At 37.0% G+C, this 18,356-nt stretch overlaps 1 protein-coding gene across 3 annotated transcripts in view; it reads left to right on the top strand.

The window, feature by feature from the left end:
* The window catches only part of LOC126262522 (GATOR complex protein WDR59), a 299,723-nt gene that overhangs the window by 6,468 nt on the left and 274,899 nt on the right, over window positions 1-18,356 (top strand). For all 3 annotated transcript variants that reach the window (XM_049959194.1, XM_049959192.1, XM_049959195.1), the window contains exon 2: window positions 1,885-1,934. In XM_049959194.1, coding sequence (XP_049815151.1) covers window positions 1,885-1,934 — 50 coding nt within the window. The remainder of the gene's footprint in view (window positions 1-1,884; window positions 1,935-18,356) is intronic.

Genomic DNA, 18,356 nt, shown 5'->3' with positions numbered 1-18,356 from the left:
TTTGGATTGTGGTGTGATTTTTTAAAATGTTATATTTAGCTTGTGCTCACCCTGAAACCCCCCCCCCCCCCCCCCCCCCCAGTTTCCTACAGTTGTTTTGTTAGTTTGATTGTATGTAGTGATGTCATAGGCACCATATTGGAGGTGCTGAGAATGGCCATTTCCGCCATATTGATGATGTCGTGGATCAAAGCAGATGGGTGGAATCAGATGCTTCTGTAATCTTCTGTCTAGCCCTCCATGGATCTACCAAGAAATACTTAAACGAGAAAAAACTCTCTCTCTCTCTCTCTCTCTCTCTCTCTCTCTCTCTCTCTTTGTGTGTGTGTGTGGGGGGGGGGGGGGAGGGGGGGGTGTGCATTCAAATTCAGAGCAGTAGATGCTTTTAACTGTTGACCTCTATGTACTGCAGATATATACTGTGGGATTCTGTGTTCAACATAAAAGTTCATGAGGTAAGATTTGTTCAGATTTAATGACAGCAAATTTACTTTGAACTTGATAAGATATTTTGAGATGTATTTATGATGATGTCTGACTTTGACTGATTACACTAGTATTATAATATGCAACAAGTCTTCCACTGATCTAGTGGGTGTTTGAATATCTTATGTGGTTCAAAGTAAACTTCCTGTCAGTAAACCTGAAGAAGTCTTGCCCCAACAACTTCTATGCTAAACACAGAATCCCACAAGATATGTATGTAGTACACATAGGTCAGCAGTTAAAAAGTGGTTACCGCTCTGCTGTTCCGAATTCTTGCCCACCTGGAAACATAATTTCCTCTACTTGCTTTGGTTACTTGCACTATATTATGCATTATGGTATTGTATTTGGGGTAATTTATTAAAGTGAAAGAAAATTTTCTATCTCAAGGAAAAAGTCATCCAACAACCTCCTGTTGTACACTTCAGTACAATTTCCCAATACATTTATCCATCATACCATTTGAACAATTGAACAATTGGGGATGTATGCACTATGAAAATAATGAAATGACCCATGATTACAACACAGGAACAAAATCTGAGTTGCATTATGCTTCAGTTATTCCCCAGAAAGGTTTAAAATACACTGATATAAAAAGTGTTTAACTTAATACCATGTAATTTTGAATGTTTACCATATAGTTATGTGCTCTTAAAAATGTAAAGATGTGTTTAATTGTTAAGACCAGTAATTTTTTAAAAGTGACGGACAGAGTGTTTTTACTCTACGATTTTAAAAAGAATGGAAAATAAAAAAAAAACTGTCCTTGAAATATGTGAAATATTATGTCAGTACTTTGTTACATTTTCTGTCTAATTGAAACATTTCTACTTTGACATGTTCCTCACACTGGCATAAAAGACATGGAAATGAACCATTACAATAAGTAAATGCAATACAAATAAATTGTAAAACCACTCTAGTTGCTCTGTAGAGCTTTATTTAGCCCACTACCAGATCTTACTTTTCCATTAAGGCATTTTTCAAGAGGTTCTGAAAACTACCACGTATATAGGATTGATGTTCATATGTTTTAAATACACATATAAATATTTATCACAGTTTTCAGAACCACTTGAAAATGTCTTAATAGAAGAGCTTAAACTGGTAATGGACTAAAATAAACTCTACATAGCAACTGGAGTGCTTTTATGTAAATTAAAGAAACAGTTGTGGAGCACATGGAGGTGCCAAACTTGAGGTTACATTAAGCATGCGTTCATATGGACAACTGAATTTACTGTTGCTTCTGTTATTATAGACAGTATACAGAAAGTCAGCTTGTAGCTACAATATCAGCAATTATTATATAGGCATTCCTTTTTTCTCCTGTCTCTTTAAAAATGTTGGACTGTTATATATTTTGCTTTATCTCTCTGTTGATTATTGTTTCAGGCGAGTGCAATGGCTGTAGACTGGACAGGAGTTTATGTTTTGTTGGCAGGGTAAGTTCTGCAGATACAGCAGTAGACTTCATTTGAAAGCACCCATTCCTTTAAAATGATCGAAGTTGCGTTTAATGCATGTACATCCATATACCTGAAAATGGCACTCCCTAGTACTTCCTATAAGCCAACTTCAAGTTGATCTTATTGCACAGTTAAACTTACCACTTTAATCAACTAGACAAGCAAAGTAAATGTAATTTCAGCATTCTCAGGGAGATTTTGCAAAATTAAAAAGATTCACTTGTGTGCAAACATAAATCCTCAGCAGTGATTGAGGCAGTAAAAGCTAGTGTCAATACCTCTTTTGTATGCTTAGTGTCCATAGTTGTTATGCAAACACACAATTCCTTCATATCTAGTAATTGCAACTACCGCAAAACATTTGTCATTATATGTCTTTGATTTTATGAGTAACACCCATCGTCAGTGGTCCGAACAAAGGGGGGTGTAACAGTGCCTTTTCTTTCTTTTGTATCTAAAAAGTTAGTTATTTAGGCTACTGAAACAAGTCTCTGTTACTTATTGTGAATCCTTGTTTTTCACCCTTGTTGGTAACTTACTTTAATATTTGTTGTTTCCTTGGACCTGCCATTGTTGCTTGTATGCTTTTTACTTTCTTTCTTACCAAATCATCACATTTTCAGCTCTGTAAATTTTGAAGTTACTGATACAAATCTTGTAAAATTCACTCAAGTAACATTTATGGTATTGTCCTTTTTTTTGACATCATATTCCTAATCTCTGGCTTTGTAACAATATTATAAAAAGTTACTACTCGCCATGTAGTGGAGATGCTGAGTCACTGATTGGCACAACAAAAAAACTGTCACAAATAAAGCTTTCGGGTATTAAGGCCTTCGTCACACACACACACACACACACACACACACACACATTTGTCCATTGTATTACGTATAAAATCAGATCTTGCACTTACATGTAGATCTACTTTCTCATAGATTCAAGAGAGTTGTGTATGTTAATTGACATACACATGGTCTTTAGGTCAAGGATTGGCAGAAATATGTGACAGAAGCAACAGTTGTGCCTGCATATATTATTAAAATTGTTGTATCATCATATAAGCTCAGAATGAAAGAGATGAGGCATTTAGAGCTGCTGTTATGTTCTTCAGTGCCAAGACTGGTTTGATGCATCTCTTCATGCTACTCTGTCATCTTGAAGCCTCTTCATAACTACTGCAACCCACATCTGTGTGAGCACCCCTTACTGTAGCAATGCCTTTGACTCCCTCAACAATTCTGCCCCCCCCCCCCCCCCCTTACAGTTGCCCCTCACTGATTAACTCTGTGTTCCCTCCGACTTTCTCTGATCAACCCATACCTTCTTGTAATCAAGTTTTGCCACAAATCTCTTTCCTCCACAGTTTGATTAATTACTTCTTTATTAGTTTCCTGATCTACACATCTAATTTTCAGAATCCTTCTGTAGCATCTTGTTTCAAAAGCTTCTGTTCTCTTCATGCCTGTGCTGTATATCTTTTGTCACTTCCTCACAAGGCTGCACTCCAAACAGATACTTCCAGAAGAGACTTCCTGGTATGTAAATTCTTGTCAAATGTTAAATTATATCTCTTTTCAGAAAATAGAGAAAAATGCTAGTTTTATACATTACTAGCTGACAAGCCCGGCATTGCCCAGGTATTAATTTTGAGAATTTTCTATTGGAAACAAAAACAAAAAATGAACTGTTTTTGTAACAAAGTATCAAAAAATTTTCATATCTAAATATTTGTGAAAATGCAGTTTGAAATTATGAAAGAGCCATGCAAAATAAAATACATAATGTACAAATGTATAAGTACAGTAACCATATTAAGTAACATGATCCTGGACAGTTTCTGTATGCTGGATGCAGCTGCTTCACATGTCTACAATAGGATTAGTAAGCATCTTTATGGCAGTGCCTCTTCATTGCTCAACCGTCTCACTCAGTTACTGAACGGGTGCTGAAGACCTTGCTGTCGGGCGCCCAAAACACCCCTCTACTACTACTACTCTTCATTGCTGTGTAGATGGCTGCTGTTTTTGACTACAGCCATTTGTGCTTCGCAGTTGAAACTGTGGAAAGTGCTGATAGGTGTTTGTTATTTCTGTAAGTTGACTCTTCTGTAGGAGTGTCTTAGTAGTAAAGAACAAATGTATTAAGACTTCATGCACAAGGAAGCAATTTTTCATGTAGCGCAGTATTTATGATGTCACACCTTTTGCTGTGTGTGTTGTGCAATGGTGTATTTGTTTAGGTACATTCAGCAGTATAAGTGGATACAGCCTGAAAAATATATTGCAGATAGAGTTAGCAACAAAGGAGTAAAGATGAAGTATGCTTTGGCAGCTTTTCATGCATCTCAATGTTTATAACATCATATCTCATTTATCACAGTGTTAATGTTGTCATATCTCCAGATCTATCTACATCTGCATCTACATCTATACTCTGCAAACCATTGTGAGATGCATGACAAAGGGCACGTCCCGTTGTACCAGTTATAAGGGTTTCTTCCTGTTCCATTTGCATATAGAGTGCAGGAAGAATGATGTTTGAATTCCACTGTGTGTGCAGTAATTATTCTAATCCTATTCTCTCGACCCCTATGCAAGCAATATGTAGGGGATTGTAGTATATTCCTAGAGTCACCATTTAAACCTGGTTCTTGAAACTTTATTAATAGACTTTCTCAGGATAGTTTATGTCTATTTTGAAGAGTCTTCCAGTTCAGTTCGTTCAGTGTCTTTGTGACACTCTCCCAAGGATTAAACAAACCTGTGACCATTCATGCTGCCCTTCTCTGTATATGTTCAATATCAGCTGGTAGTCCTATTTGGTATGGATCCCATACACTTGAGCAATAATCTAGGGTAAATCGCTTGAGTTATTCGTAAACCATCTCCTTTGTAGACTGATTGCAGTTTCCCAGTGTTCTACCAATAAACTGAAGTCTACCACTTGCTTTACTCTTGACCGAGGCTATGTGATCATTCCACTTCATATCCCTACAAAGTGTTACACCCAGGTATTTGTGTGAGTTGGCCGATTCCAACAGTGGCTCATTGACATTATAGTCATAGTATCCTTTGTTTTTCATTTTGTGCAGTGCACAGTTTTACATTTCTGAACATTTAAAGCAAGTTTCCAATATTTGCACCACTTTGAAATCTTGTCAATATCTGACAGAATATTTATCTATCTTCTTTCAGACATTACTTCATCACAGATAACTGCATCATCTGTAAAAAGCCTGAGGTTACTATTAATATTGTGTGCAAGGTGATTAATATACAACATCAACAGCAAAGGTTCCAAAACACTTCCCCGGCGTAGACCCAAAGTTACTTCTACATCTGGTGATGAAAGTCTGTTAAAGATAACATGCTGTCCTCCCTACCAAAAAGTCCTCAAGCCAGTCACAAATTTCACTTGATATTCCTTATGATAGAACTTCTGACAGTAAGTGTAGATGTGGTACTGAGTCAATGTGTCCTGCAGTGATATATTTTGTAGGTACATTCAGAGGCTTATGTGGATACTGTCTCCAAAATGTGTTGAGAATAGAGTTATAGAAAAGAAGTAATAAATGTAGACATCATGCATAATGAGGCAATTTTTTGCGCATCACATTGTTTATGATGTCATATCCCCTGAACTATGGTAGGTAGGTGGTTCTTAATCCCATAACGATTGTTGCCTGACAGTTAAGCATACATGTACCATGTTTGGATGAAATCTCTCCACTGGTTTCAGAGATGATGTGACACACACACACACACACACACACACACACACACATTCTGAGCAAGATTGATTTATTTATTTATACGTCAAGTTCCATAGGAGCAAATCTCTGAGCAAGGTTTATTTATTTATTTATTTACACGTCAAGTTCCATAGGACCAAATCGAGGAGCAAATCCCCAAGGTCACAGAACGTGTCAGTAAATGAAATTACAACATAAAAGTGATAACAGATAAAAATAAATGTTTATGAACCAAAAACAAGTCAGTCCATAAGTTTAAGTAAACGCAATCAACAATACAACAAGAATCAGCTTAATTTTTAAAGGAGCTCCTCAACGGAATAGAAGGAGTGACCCATGAGGAAACTCTTCAGTTTCGATTTGAAAGTGCGTGCATTACTGCTAAGATTTTTGAATTCTTGTGGTAGCTTATTGAAAATGGATGCAGCAGGATACTGCACACATTTCAGCACAACAGTTAAGGAAGTCCGATCCAAATGCAGGTTTGATTTCTGCTGAGTATTAATTGAGTGAAATGTGCTTATTCTTGGGAATAAGCTAATATTGTTTACAAGAAATGACAGTAAGGAATATATATATATTGAGAGGCCAATGTCAAAATACCCAGACTCGTGAACAGGGGTCAACATGAGATGCGTGAACTTTACAGCACTTAGTGCCCGAACCGTCCATTTCTGAGCCAAAAATATCCTTTTAGAATTGGAAGAGTTACCCCAAAATATAATACCAATACGACATAAGTGAATGAAAATAAGCAAAGCAGACAAATTTTTGTGTCGAATGATCATTTACTTCAGATATCGTTCAAATAGTAAAAATGGCAGCATTAAGTCTCTGAACAAGATCCTGAATGTGAGCTTTCCATGACAGTTTACTATCTATCTGAACACTCTCTGAAATTAAAACATCAGGTTTTGATGAATTGTGTGTTAGAAACTGTAAAAACTGAGTCTTACTGTGATTTTGCGTCAGTTTATTTTCTACAAGCCATGAACTGCACTATTTGGAACCGAGCCAATGTTGTACACATCATCCTTTACTACCAAGCTAGTGTCATCAGCAAACAGAAATATTTTAGAGTTATCCGTAATATTAGAGGGCATATCATTTATATAAATAAGGAACAGGAGTGGCCCCAACATTGATCCCTGGGGCACCCCCCACTTGGCTGTACCCCACTCAGACCACACATCACATCCATTATCAACATTGTGAATAATGACCTTTTGCTGTCTGTTGCTAAAGTAAGAGGTGAACCAGTTGTGAGCTACTCCCTGTATTCCGTAATGGTCCAACTTCTGGAGCAATATTTTGTGACCAACACAATTAAATGCCTTAGTTAAATAAAAAAATATGCCTAGCATTTGAAACCTTTTGTTTAACTCATCCAGTACCTCACAGAGAAAAGAGAATGTTTTTAGTTGTTAAACGACTCCTAGAGCCGAACTGTACATTTGAGAGCAAATTGCGTAATATAAGATGATCGATTATCCTTGCATACAGATCCTTTTCAATAACTTAAGCAAACACTGATGGCATAAAATAGGTCTAAAATTATCTACATTATCCCTTTCTCCCTTTTTATAAAGTGGCTTCACTACTGAGTACTTTAATCCTTCAGGAAACTGACCGTACCTAAAGAAAAAATTACAAATATGGCTAAATATAGGGCTAACATGTGCAGAACAGTACTTTAATGTTGTGCTAGGCACTCCATCATAACCATGAGAGTCCTTAGTCTTCAGTGATTTAATTATTGACTCAGTCTCCCTCTTGTCTGTCTCACAGAGGAGTATTTCAGACATCAATCTCGGAAAGGCATTTGCCAAGAAAGTTATATGATTCCCTTTAGAAACTAAATTTTTATTTAATTCACCAGCAATGCTCAGAAAATGATTGTTAAATACTGTACATATATCTGATTTATCATTAACAGAAATATTTTATTGTGAACTGACTTTATATCATCGACCTTGTCCTGCTGACCAGACACTTCCTTCACAACTGACAATTTGGTTTTAATTTTATCCTCTGAATTAACTATTCTATTTGGATACCACATACTCTTTGCTTTCCTAATAACATTTTTAAGCACCTTACAGTACTGTTTGTAGTGGGCTACTGTAGCTTGATTGTGACTACTTCTAACATTTTGATATAATTCCTGCTTTGTTCTACAAGATACCCTTATCCCACTAGTCAGCCACTCAGGCTGCCTATTGCTGCTAATACCCCATTTAGAACATTCTAATGGAAAGCAACTCTCAAAGAGTATGAGATGTGTTAAGGAAAGCATTATATTTGTCGTCTATGTTATTGGCACTATAAACATCCTGCCACTCTTGTTCCTTGACAAAGTTTAAAAAACTCTCTATTGTTGTTGGATGAACTTTCCTACATAGTTTGTAATTAAATTTGACATTTGTTTGAGTACTAAAGCCTTTTAGTGTTAAAATTTGTGCATCATGGCCTGAAAGGCCATTCATCCGTTTACTAACAGAATGCCCATCCAGTAATGAAGAATGAATAAAAATGTTGTCTGTGGCTGCACTACTGTTCCCCTGCACCCTAGTTGGAAGAAACACAGTCTGCATCAGATCATATGAGTTTATGAGATCTACCAACATCCGTTTTCTTGCACCATCATATACAAAATGTATATTGAAGTCACCACAATAACTAACTTCTGGTACTTCCTAAAAAGTGAATCAAGAACCCTCTTTCGAATGAGCAGAAATGCTCCGAAGTTAGGGGACCTATAAACAACAACAATTAGAAGTTTAGTTTCACTAAATTCAGCTGCCCCTGCACAGCGTTCAAATATCTGTTCAGTGCAGTGCTGAGATATGTCTATGGACTCAAATGGAATACTGTTTTTAATGTACTTAACCACTCCCACACCCTGCAAGGAACTCCTTGAAAAACAGCCAGCTAATCTGTATCCTGGTAAAGGAAGCCTCTAAATTGTCAAATTATTTAAGTGGTGCTCTGATATACCAATAATTTCAGAGTCAACATCTATAAGCAGTTCACTAACTTTATCTCTAATACCTCTTATATTATGATGAAATATCCTAATTCCTTCTGAACTTGGAAATGTTATATCCTGTGAAGGTAAGCCCTTAGAGGGACTTCCTTTAAGCAGGTATACCTATCAGCTGACTTCAATCTAAAAAAGGTGCAGCTCTAACACCAACTACTACAGGAATTTTTCCATGAGTGATCCCACCACCACCACCACCACCACCACCCACTACACTGATACCTATAAGCTTTGCTAACATACTCTTCCCAAACCTAAGATGGGGCAGTGATTAGCAAACTGCACTCGTATTTGGGAGGATGACAGTTCAAACCCGCGTCCGGCCGTCCTGATTTATGCAGGGATGGTTGCTTTGAAGTGACACGGCCAAATTCCTTCCCCATCCTTCCCTAATCCGATGGGACCGATGACCTCACTGTCTGGCTCCCCTCCAACTCAACCAACCAACCAACCACTCTCTCTCTCTCTCTCTCTCTCTCTCTCTCTCTCTCTCTCTCTCTCTCACACACACACACACACACACACACACACACACACACATCAGTTGTTGTTGTTGTTGTTGTTGTTGTTTTTTAAAAATTCCTGATAGAGGGAGCTAAGATTTTTAACTGCACACAGTGTTCATCAAATCTCATTTACTAATGTTGCTGAGCAATTCTGCAAACAGTTCTGTCACTTATTTATTTATTTATTCCATGTGATCTGATGGTACACAGTGTGTTGCAGATGTCGGAAAATATCATTTAACATTGTTAACATATATTAACATAGGCCTATAGTACCCTAATGTATTATATTGCTCAATTGTTTTCAGTTGAACACAAACAGCAAGATTACTGTTCTAAGTATTCATTTACAGAGTAAAAACAGTGACACAACAAATATGACTTCACGGCTTTGCTAAATTTTATGTTGTCTTCGATGGACTTAATATTAGTGGGAAGATTGTTGAACAGTTGGTGGCCCATGTGGAAAGCTCCCTTTTTACACAGTTGAGTGTTTGTACGTATAACATGCAGGTTTGCATTTTTCCTGGTGTTGTGTTCATGTATTTCATTATTTTTTACAACTCTGGGGTCAGTTGGCACTATGTGGTTTCTGAAAAATTTTAGAGTCTCAAGAATGTAGAGGCAAGGCAGTGTAAGGATTTCCAACTTTCTCAAGATGGGTTTGCAGGAGTCTCTGGGTTTGCTCCCAGTAATAATCCTCATTGCTCTCTTCTGGATTCTGAATGTGCTCAGAGCAGTTGGAGAATTTCCCCAGAATATTACACCATATTTTAGGTGGACTTGTATGTAAGCGTAGTACGCACTGGTTAATGTTTTCAGGCTAGCACATGTTTTCAATACACTCAATGCATAACAGCCAGTACAAATCCTGGCATTTACCTTTCCTGTATGTGTATTCCATTTCAGGTTATCTTGAACCCACAGACCCAGGAATCTGAAAACAGTGTTGGTATCTATTGACTGATTATTTACAGTGACAAATGGCTGAGAGGAATTTGCATTTTGTGTTGTGTGAAAGTTCATGGAAGCTGTCTTTTTGGTGTTGATAGTTAATCTGTTGATTTTAGCCCAGTTGCTGAGTTGTTCAGTGGCCAAGTTCACAGCTTTTTGCACAGCCTCTGTATTCTCCCCTTTGAGGAGTACAGTTGTGTCATCAGCAAATATTATTGTTTTGTGTGCATCAATATTCAGGCTCAAGTCATTAATACACAAGAGGAAAAGTAGAGGTCCCAAATCTCCAGAAAGATTGGATGCACCACATTACTCAAATTTTATGTAGCATGGCAAAGTACAATTTTAATATATTGTGAAATCTTAACATTCTGTGTACCTTATTGTATTTACATCATCATAACAATATCTAATTAAATTCATAGGTGTCACTTGGTACATCCATTCTCCAATTGTAGTATTGACAATAGGCATAAACTTTGTGACGAGTTATTTGTAGATGCTATTAGTGAAATTTTTTGTGTCAAAAGACTAAAATGGATAATAATTTTCTGAATAACTTGCATGCGCTCTGTCATATTATGATTAATAAAGACGAAAAAATGTAGCAGTTTAGTAATTGCTAGCATTACTACTGTAGCTCACAAACTTCTAATCACGTTTACTATTTCAGTATTCCAAGATTTATTTGTTTTGTGTCCCGGAACTTGGATATTGATGTATGTAGCTTCATTTTAATTGTGAACAGTTTCATAAAATGAGACTTATTGTGGTAAATTGAGGAAATAAAGGAAAAATGCAGAACGAGTTTTAAAACTTTTGTAGTTGATAATTTAGCACCTGATACACTGATAAATTTTCTGTAATGATAGTAATATGTGCTATTGAACAAAGAAATTAGAAGAAGAAGATTTCGAGAAAGCAAATGCAAATAAGTTGTCTGGGTATACGCAGCACGGAAATAAAGAGAACATAAGAAACAGGTATTGCCAAATTGAAGTCTGGATAACACAGTTGGTAAGAGCATTGCCCATGAAATGCACTGGTCCAGATTTGAGTGTGGCTCAGAGTTTTAATACATGAAGAAGTTTCAAGGAGGTAATGCTGAAGAAAGATTTAAAAAAGTTAGAAATGCAGTATAAGGAAATGTGTAAAAACTAAGTTTCGAACAAAAACATATAGGTATTATATAGTCCTTAACTGTATCTTTTTTTTAATTTATAGAGTTCCTGGAAAAATCCAGCATTGCTACAAGTTCTGGAAATCAGGTAATTTCAAACATGTCAGGGAATTCAGGGAAATTGGAAAAAAAACCACAGGAAAAATCTCATTTTTTGCCTCAGTAGATGAAATGCTTTGTTTACTGAGATGTCATGCATCGCCCCTTGCTGGGCACAGCTGAGTACGTGCACCACTTCTCTATTCCCTCATTCTTACTGATTCTCCCCTTTCTACCACTCCCCTCAGCTTGCAGTCAGTGCTGCTGCCACTTCTTGCCACTAGCCTAGCAGGTGCCGACGAGAGGCAGGGAGACGTGTGGGGTGGTTTGTTTGGATCTAATTCTCTGAGACTGTAGATGCAGTGGTTAGAGGTGATGGTGATGTTTGCAAGAGTTGTGTCTAAGTGATTTTGTGAATGTGTGTGTGCGTGCACATTTTCTGACAAAGGCTGTGGCCGAAAATTTATTTGAGAATGTATTGTCTTTTCTGCTTACCTCTCTGTGGCTCAGCGATCATCTTTAGTGAGTTGCTACCTATTCTCAATATTATTGATTCTCAGAACATTCACGCCAGTTATCTGTTGCATCAATTGATCATCATCGTCTCATTTCATCAACGTAATGTCTGTGACACCACACAAATGGATTTCTGCAATGGACCAAAACCACAGGCCATTTCTCTGGGTGTATCTAATGGATCAGGCCTGTCAATCTGAAGGCCACTGTTTCCCATAAACGTGCAGGCCCTGCCCTTCAGATCTAGTCTCACCAATCAGCCCGCAGGCTGGATCTGTTTGTGTGTGGCATAATGCTGCAGATTTTCGTGGTTTATCCACGGGCCCAGGACTGTGGTGCTCCTGGGCAGGTCAGAGGCTGCAGGCGATGGATTTCAGGAATTGCGACTATCTCAATGCAGTTTCATTGTACAGTGTGGCATTTTATGGACGTTTCATTTATTCTAGTATATTATGAACCTTTGAAAGTAATTTATGCATTAGAAAGTGAGGACGATAAGAAGAAGAAAATTATGGCAGTCACTTGTTGGTTGCAAGCTATGTACTCATATATTTCTTGAAAGAAAAATCTCACAGTACCTGTAAAATAATAAACATAAAACAATGGGTAATAACCGACAATAACAAACATAGTAGTACCACCTATAGTGTTCGTTTACACAACTCTTCCCCGCCTTATACACTTCTTCAAGAGACCTACTTTCTTCTGAGGTTGTTTCTCAAATCAGTGAAGGTATTTTAAATGTGCTTGAGACTCCAGGGAAACATGTATTTTTGTCACCAAATATGTTTCGTTTTATTGAAATAAAATAATGCCAGTGGCCTTAATGGAACACCATTTGGTTTGCTTTTACCATCTAAAAACAGTCCGTTACAAAAGACATTGATATTAGTACTTAAGATTTTCACTCACATCAGAAAATGCCATCTGCGTGCAAGTTTTTTTTTTATATATATATTTCCTCATTTGGCACTATCGTTTCTTGTACCATAGCTTCAGAGATGGATTTAAAATGCCTTCAGTTATAACGAAGCAGCTATGGACAATATGATTACACAAATGAAGAATTTTTTTCATCTCAAATTTTGTAGCTTAGTTTCTATAACAGCACTGTGATCCACAGTTGGAATACTGTCTAGAAATTTTTCAACCATCTCTTTGTGTGTCCTATTTTTAACATTTTTGTTGTAACATTCATGTGTCAGTTTTCACAAACCAGATATTTCACACTACACTTGTATGTTTTTTGATAGGTTCATTGGCCAGCCCCTTCATTATATTTGTAACAACTCAAATTTGCTGTCACGTGAAAACCACTCACTCAAAAGTGGCGAATTTCAAGTAACAGCTACATTTATTCTATTTCCTTGTTAAAATTAACTTCATTTGGCGTAACAAAGCAGTGTTTGCACATTGTCACCTCACTAACATCCTAATGCACTTGCAGTTATGACAGAATCCTGAAACAGTTGTTTATTAAATGATGGAATATGGTCAATTTAAGTCAAAAGTTTATGAAAAATCACATTTAATTTCTTAACTTATCTTTTTGCGAAGCCACACTAATTCTCATTTCAGCAACTATCGAAGACTTAAAAAAATTACATCATTCCAGTACATAAGTCTACAGTTACTCATGTAACGCAGTAGATAAGAAAATTCTGTGCTGTCATTTGCCAAAATCTCATTTTGATAACGTGGACCATTTCTGAGGCATGAGGGTTCTGTGAATATTTTATTCTCACACTCTTAAGGTTTAGCCTCCACAAACACACAGGCAGGAGATGCAAGTATCAAAGAATCTGCCGAAAATTTCCGTGGCTTCTCAGGAAAATCTGTTTTTGTGTGGCATCTCGCCTTTGAAGCTGCACCAACTTTTGATTGTTGCAGGAGCGATTTCAGCTAACAACTTTTCATCCTTAGTCATGTGGCAATGCTCACAGTGTCCTACTAGTATATCATGGAGAAACCAAGCGAGGTGAAATTCAATGCTGAATGGCTCAGTGACTGAAGGTTTGAGGGCATCAAGGCCCACAATACATCAGAATTCCAGGCATATTGCACTGTAAGCAGCAAGTCTTTTGCTCTCAGCAGCATAGGGAAGATGGCCGTAATCAGCCATGCGGAAGGAGCTAAGCATTCCATGGCATTCAAGGCGTCCAAGAAGAGTGTGGACATTTGTCTTTTTCATCAGCCCTCAGTAAGTGAAGTGCTACAACTGTTACGTGATGCATTGGCTCTTACACATCATCTCACTGACCTTAATGGGATTTTATTTTCAATGACTGCATTATTTTTGCACTCTGCTGTTTTGGTTCTGAGTTAGGCCATAAAAAGATATTCCAACAATGCTTTGAAATGTAAGCGAGGAGAACTGAAACATCAGGCGAGCTGGAAAACCTCGCCAACAGAGTGTTGCTCAGAGGTGACCAACAGACTTTGGCATTTTCGACGTACCCTCTCACAACTTTATGTAACCTATCCTTTTCTAATGTCAAGTGTTTATGCTCATTATGAAAACATGCCACTGGTTTTTCAGGGAAGAGGGAGGATCGGAAAGGTACACCTCACCCCATGCTTTTCTGATGTTCGTGTTCTTATTGCTTCCTCTTTAGACGAGGGGGTTGATTTCATTAATCCCTTGTTCATTGCACCTGCATTCTGAAACTCGACATATCCATCTATTGACAACTACTATTTTCCCCCTCATAGTGCAGACCTGCCAACTGTCCTGATTTAGGTGGGAGCCTCCCGATTTTCAGCTTGTTCTCCTGCATCCTGATAGTTTCATTATTTCTCCCGATTTTTAGCTAATGTTCATCAAACCTAAGACAATTGTTTTGAAAACCCATCATTTCGATTTTTGGCCCTTTGTGGAAAGTCTTTTATTGTTATTCTTTTTAATCGATTTACTTCTCGGAGTTTGTAGAAATCACAAAGTCGCGTGTGACATATCATAGATTGTACTCTTTCCTGTACATTTTGTAGAATGTTTTTTGCTCTGTTTGGACTTGCATTTGTCTTTTGTCACTGTGCCAGTGCTGCCAAGTTAGTGGTTTTCCCACTAAATCTGGTGTTTTGAGTACCTGTCTAGTGACATGTGGGAATTAGGGTAGTTTTTAAACATACTGTGGTGGTTTTGTGGTAAAATTACTTTTAAAAATCACTTGATCCACTAAAAATAGCACTACTTAATTTATTAACGTCTATTAGCTCTTCCAATTTCCAATCTCAAAGAAAACAAGTGTTGACAGGTGTGAAAATTACCAAACTATCAGTTTAATAAACCATGGCTGTAAAAAAACAAACATGACTTCTTTACAGGTGAATGGAAAAACTGGTAGAAGCTGACCTTGGGGAAGATCAGTTTGGATTCCTCAGAAATGTTGAAATACGTGAGGCAATACTGACGCTATGACTTACGATAGAAGATAGATTAAGGAAAGGCAAACCTACATTTCTAGCATTTGTAGACTTAGAGAAAGCTTTTGACAATGTTGACTGGAATACTCTCAAATTCTGAAGGTGGCAGTTGTCAAATGCAGGGCATGAAAAGCTATTTGCAATTTGTGCAGAAACCAGATGGCAGTTATAAGAGTCAAGGGCATGAAAGGGAAGCAGTGGTTGGGAAGGGAGTGAGGCAGGTTGTAGCCTATCCCTGATGTTATGCAACCTGTATATTGAGCTAGCAGTAAAGGAAACAAAAGAAAAATTTGAAGTAGGAATTAAAATACTTGAAGAACAAATAAAAACTTGAGGTTTGCTGATGACATTGTACTTATGTCAGAGACAGCAAAGGACTTGGAAGAGCAGTTGATCGGAATAGACATTGCTTTGAAAGGGGGATATAACATGAACATCAACAAAAGCAGAATGAGGATAATGGAATGTTATCTAATTAAATCGGATGATGCTGAGGGTATTAGACTAGGAAATGAGACCCTTACAGTAGTAGATGAATTTTGCTATTTGGGAAGCAAAATAACTGATGATGGTTGAAGTAGAGAGAATATAAAACGTAGACTGGCAATGGCAAGGAAAGCTTTTCTGAAGAAGAGAAATTTGTTAACATCGAGCATAGGTTTAAGTGTAAGGGAATCTTTTCTGAAAATATTTGTATGGAGTGTAGCCATGTATGGAAGTGAAACATGGACGATAACTAGTGTAGCCAAGAAGAGAATAGATGGATTTGAAATGTGGTGCTACAGAAGAATACTGAAGATTAGATGGGTAGATCACATAACTAATGAGGAGGTACTGAGTAGAATTTGGGGAGAAGAGGAATTTGTGGCACAACTTGACTAGAAGAAGGGATTGGTTGGTAGGACATGTTCTGAGGCCTCAAGGTATCATCAATTTAGTATTGGAGGGAAGTGCAGAGGGTACAAATCATAGAGGAAGGCCAAGACACTAAACAGTTTCATGAGGATGTAGGTTGCAGTTGTTACTCGGAGATGAACAAGCTTGCATCAAATAATACTTCCCTTAACATTGACAATAGAAGGTTAGGAATTAGAGAATCCTGTAGAATAGTAGGAAAAGATGGATAGGACGAATATAATGACAATGGGGAACGATTGATTGCAGTTTGTGAACAGTTTGATCTAAAAATTACCAACACATTTTTCAAACAAAACGACATTCATAAATACACTTGGCAACAGAACACTAAAGACCTTCATTCTATAATAGATTATATTATCATTAGGCAAACAAGTAGTTTCAAGGCAGTAGATGTCAGATCTTATAGAGGAGCCCTGTGTGGATCAGACCACTATCTAGTAAAAATTAAGTCTTTCTGGCCAAGGAAAAATGTAAGGAATGATACAAGTAACATAAATAAAATGAGAAAGATGAAAATTTACTTTTTAATATTGACAGCCTACAAGATGAAAGTACCAGAACACTCTTTGTGGCCAGGATGGAAAGGAAACTGGTTGAATCATTGGAAGAAAGTACAGAGGAAATATATGGCTATATAAAAACTAATGTGAAAATCATAGCAACAGAGGTGTTGGGTAAAAAAAGATAGCAACCACAACCGTGGAGCAGAATGGTGGTCAGAGGAAATAGAGGCCCTCGTTAGAGAAAAATGAAATGTGTTCCTTCAGTGGTTGAATGATAAATCAGAAGGAACAAGATCAATATACAAGGAAAAGAAGAATGAAGTGATGAAAAAAATAAGTATGGCAAAAAATGAAGCATGGGAAAGAACATGTGCCAAGGTGAATAGCAAATTAGGATTTGGGAGAGCAAAAGAAGCATGGTTAGTATTAAAAGGGCTTCGACAGGATACAAAAACCAAAACCAATCTCCAACTGATAACACAAAAGGAATGGGAAGAGTATTTCCAAAAATTATTAAATGAGGACAGAGAAGAATATCTGGAAGAAGGAACAGTGGAAGAAAACGGACATGAAGATGATGAGATCCAGATTTTAGAAGGTTAAGTACTTCAGGCGTTGAGAACAGGAAAGAATGGTAAATCACCAGGACCAGGCAATATCAGTCTGGAGTGTCTGAAATATGGTGGTGACAAAATTGTGAAACTGATAACACAAATCTTCAACAAAATGATACATGGAGATTCAATACCCAAGATGAAGCTAGGTTACATTAATACTATATTTAAGAAAGGGGATTGCAAAATTTGACCATCTATCGAGGAATTTGTGTTACAAACACATTAATGAGAATTTTTGCGAAAGTAATTAAAAACAAACTGGAAAAAAATTTTAGAACCCAAGAAGAACAATATGGATTCACGCCTGGGAGATCATGTGTAGACCATATTTTCGCATTATGACAGATTTTGGAGAAACATAGAGAAAAATCAAAAAATATAGGATTAATTTTCATAGATCTAGAAAAAGCGTATGATACTGTTCCAAGAAAATTACTTTGGAGAGCACTACGTATGGCAAACATAAATCCTTCCTTGATTAAAATAATACAACAGATGTATAAAGATAACATTTGCCAAGTGAAAGTTGGTAATAAAAAAGTTGGTAATAAACTTTCACAGAAATTTAGAACAAGCAAATGCCTTTTACAGGGCTGTCCCATGTCACCATCATTATTTAAAACCTATTAGATATTAGCATTAGAACATGGTCTCGTAAATGTAATAGTATGGGATTATAAATAAGAGGTGGAGTTTACCTACATCATTTCTTGTTTGCTGATGAGCAAGTAGTTGTAGCACAAGTTGGAGAGGATGCTAACTATATGTGCAATCAACTAGCAGTAGCATATAAAACTTGGGGTTTGAAGATTAATTATCAAAAAACAGAATACTTGACTAATGATTCAGATGAGGAAAGAAAATCAAAAAGATAAACACTATCTGTTATTTGGGATCCATTTTAGAAATCAAGGGAAAATCAGAGTCAGAAATCAATAAAAG

The sequence above is a fragment of the Schistocerca nitens genome, chromosome 6, assembly GCF_023898315.1.
Source record: "Schistocerca nitens isolate TAMUIC-IGC-003100 chromosome 6, iqSchNite1.1, whole genome shotgun sequence".
Lineage (NCBI taxonomy): Eukaryota > Metazoa > Arthropoda > Insecta > Orthoptera > Acrididae > Schistocerca > Schistocerca nitens.
The sequence above is the reverse complement of the archived record's forward strand: the minus strand, read 5'-3'. Positions and strand labels throughout refer to the sequence as shown.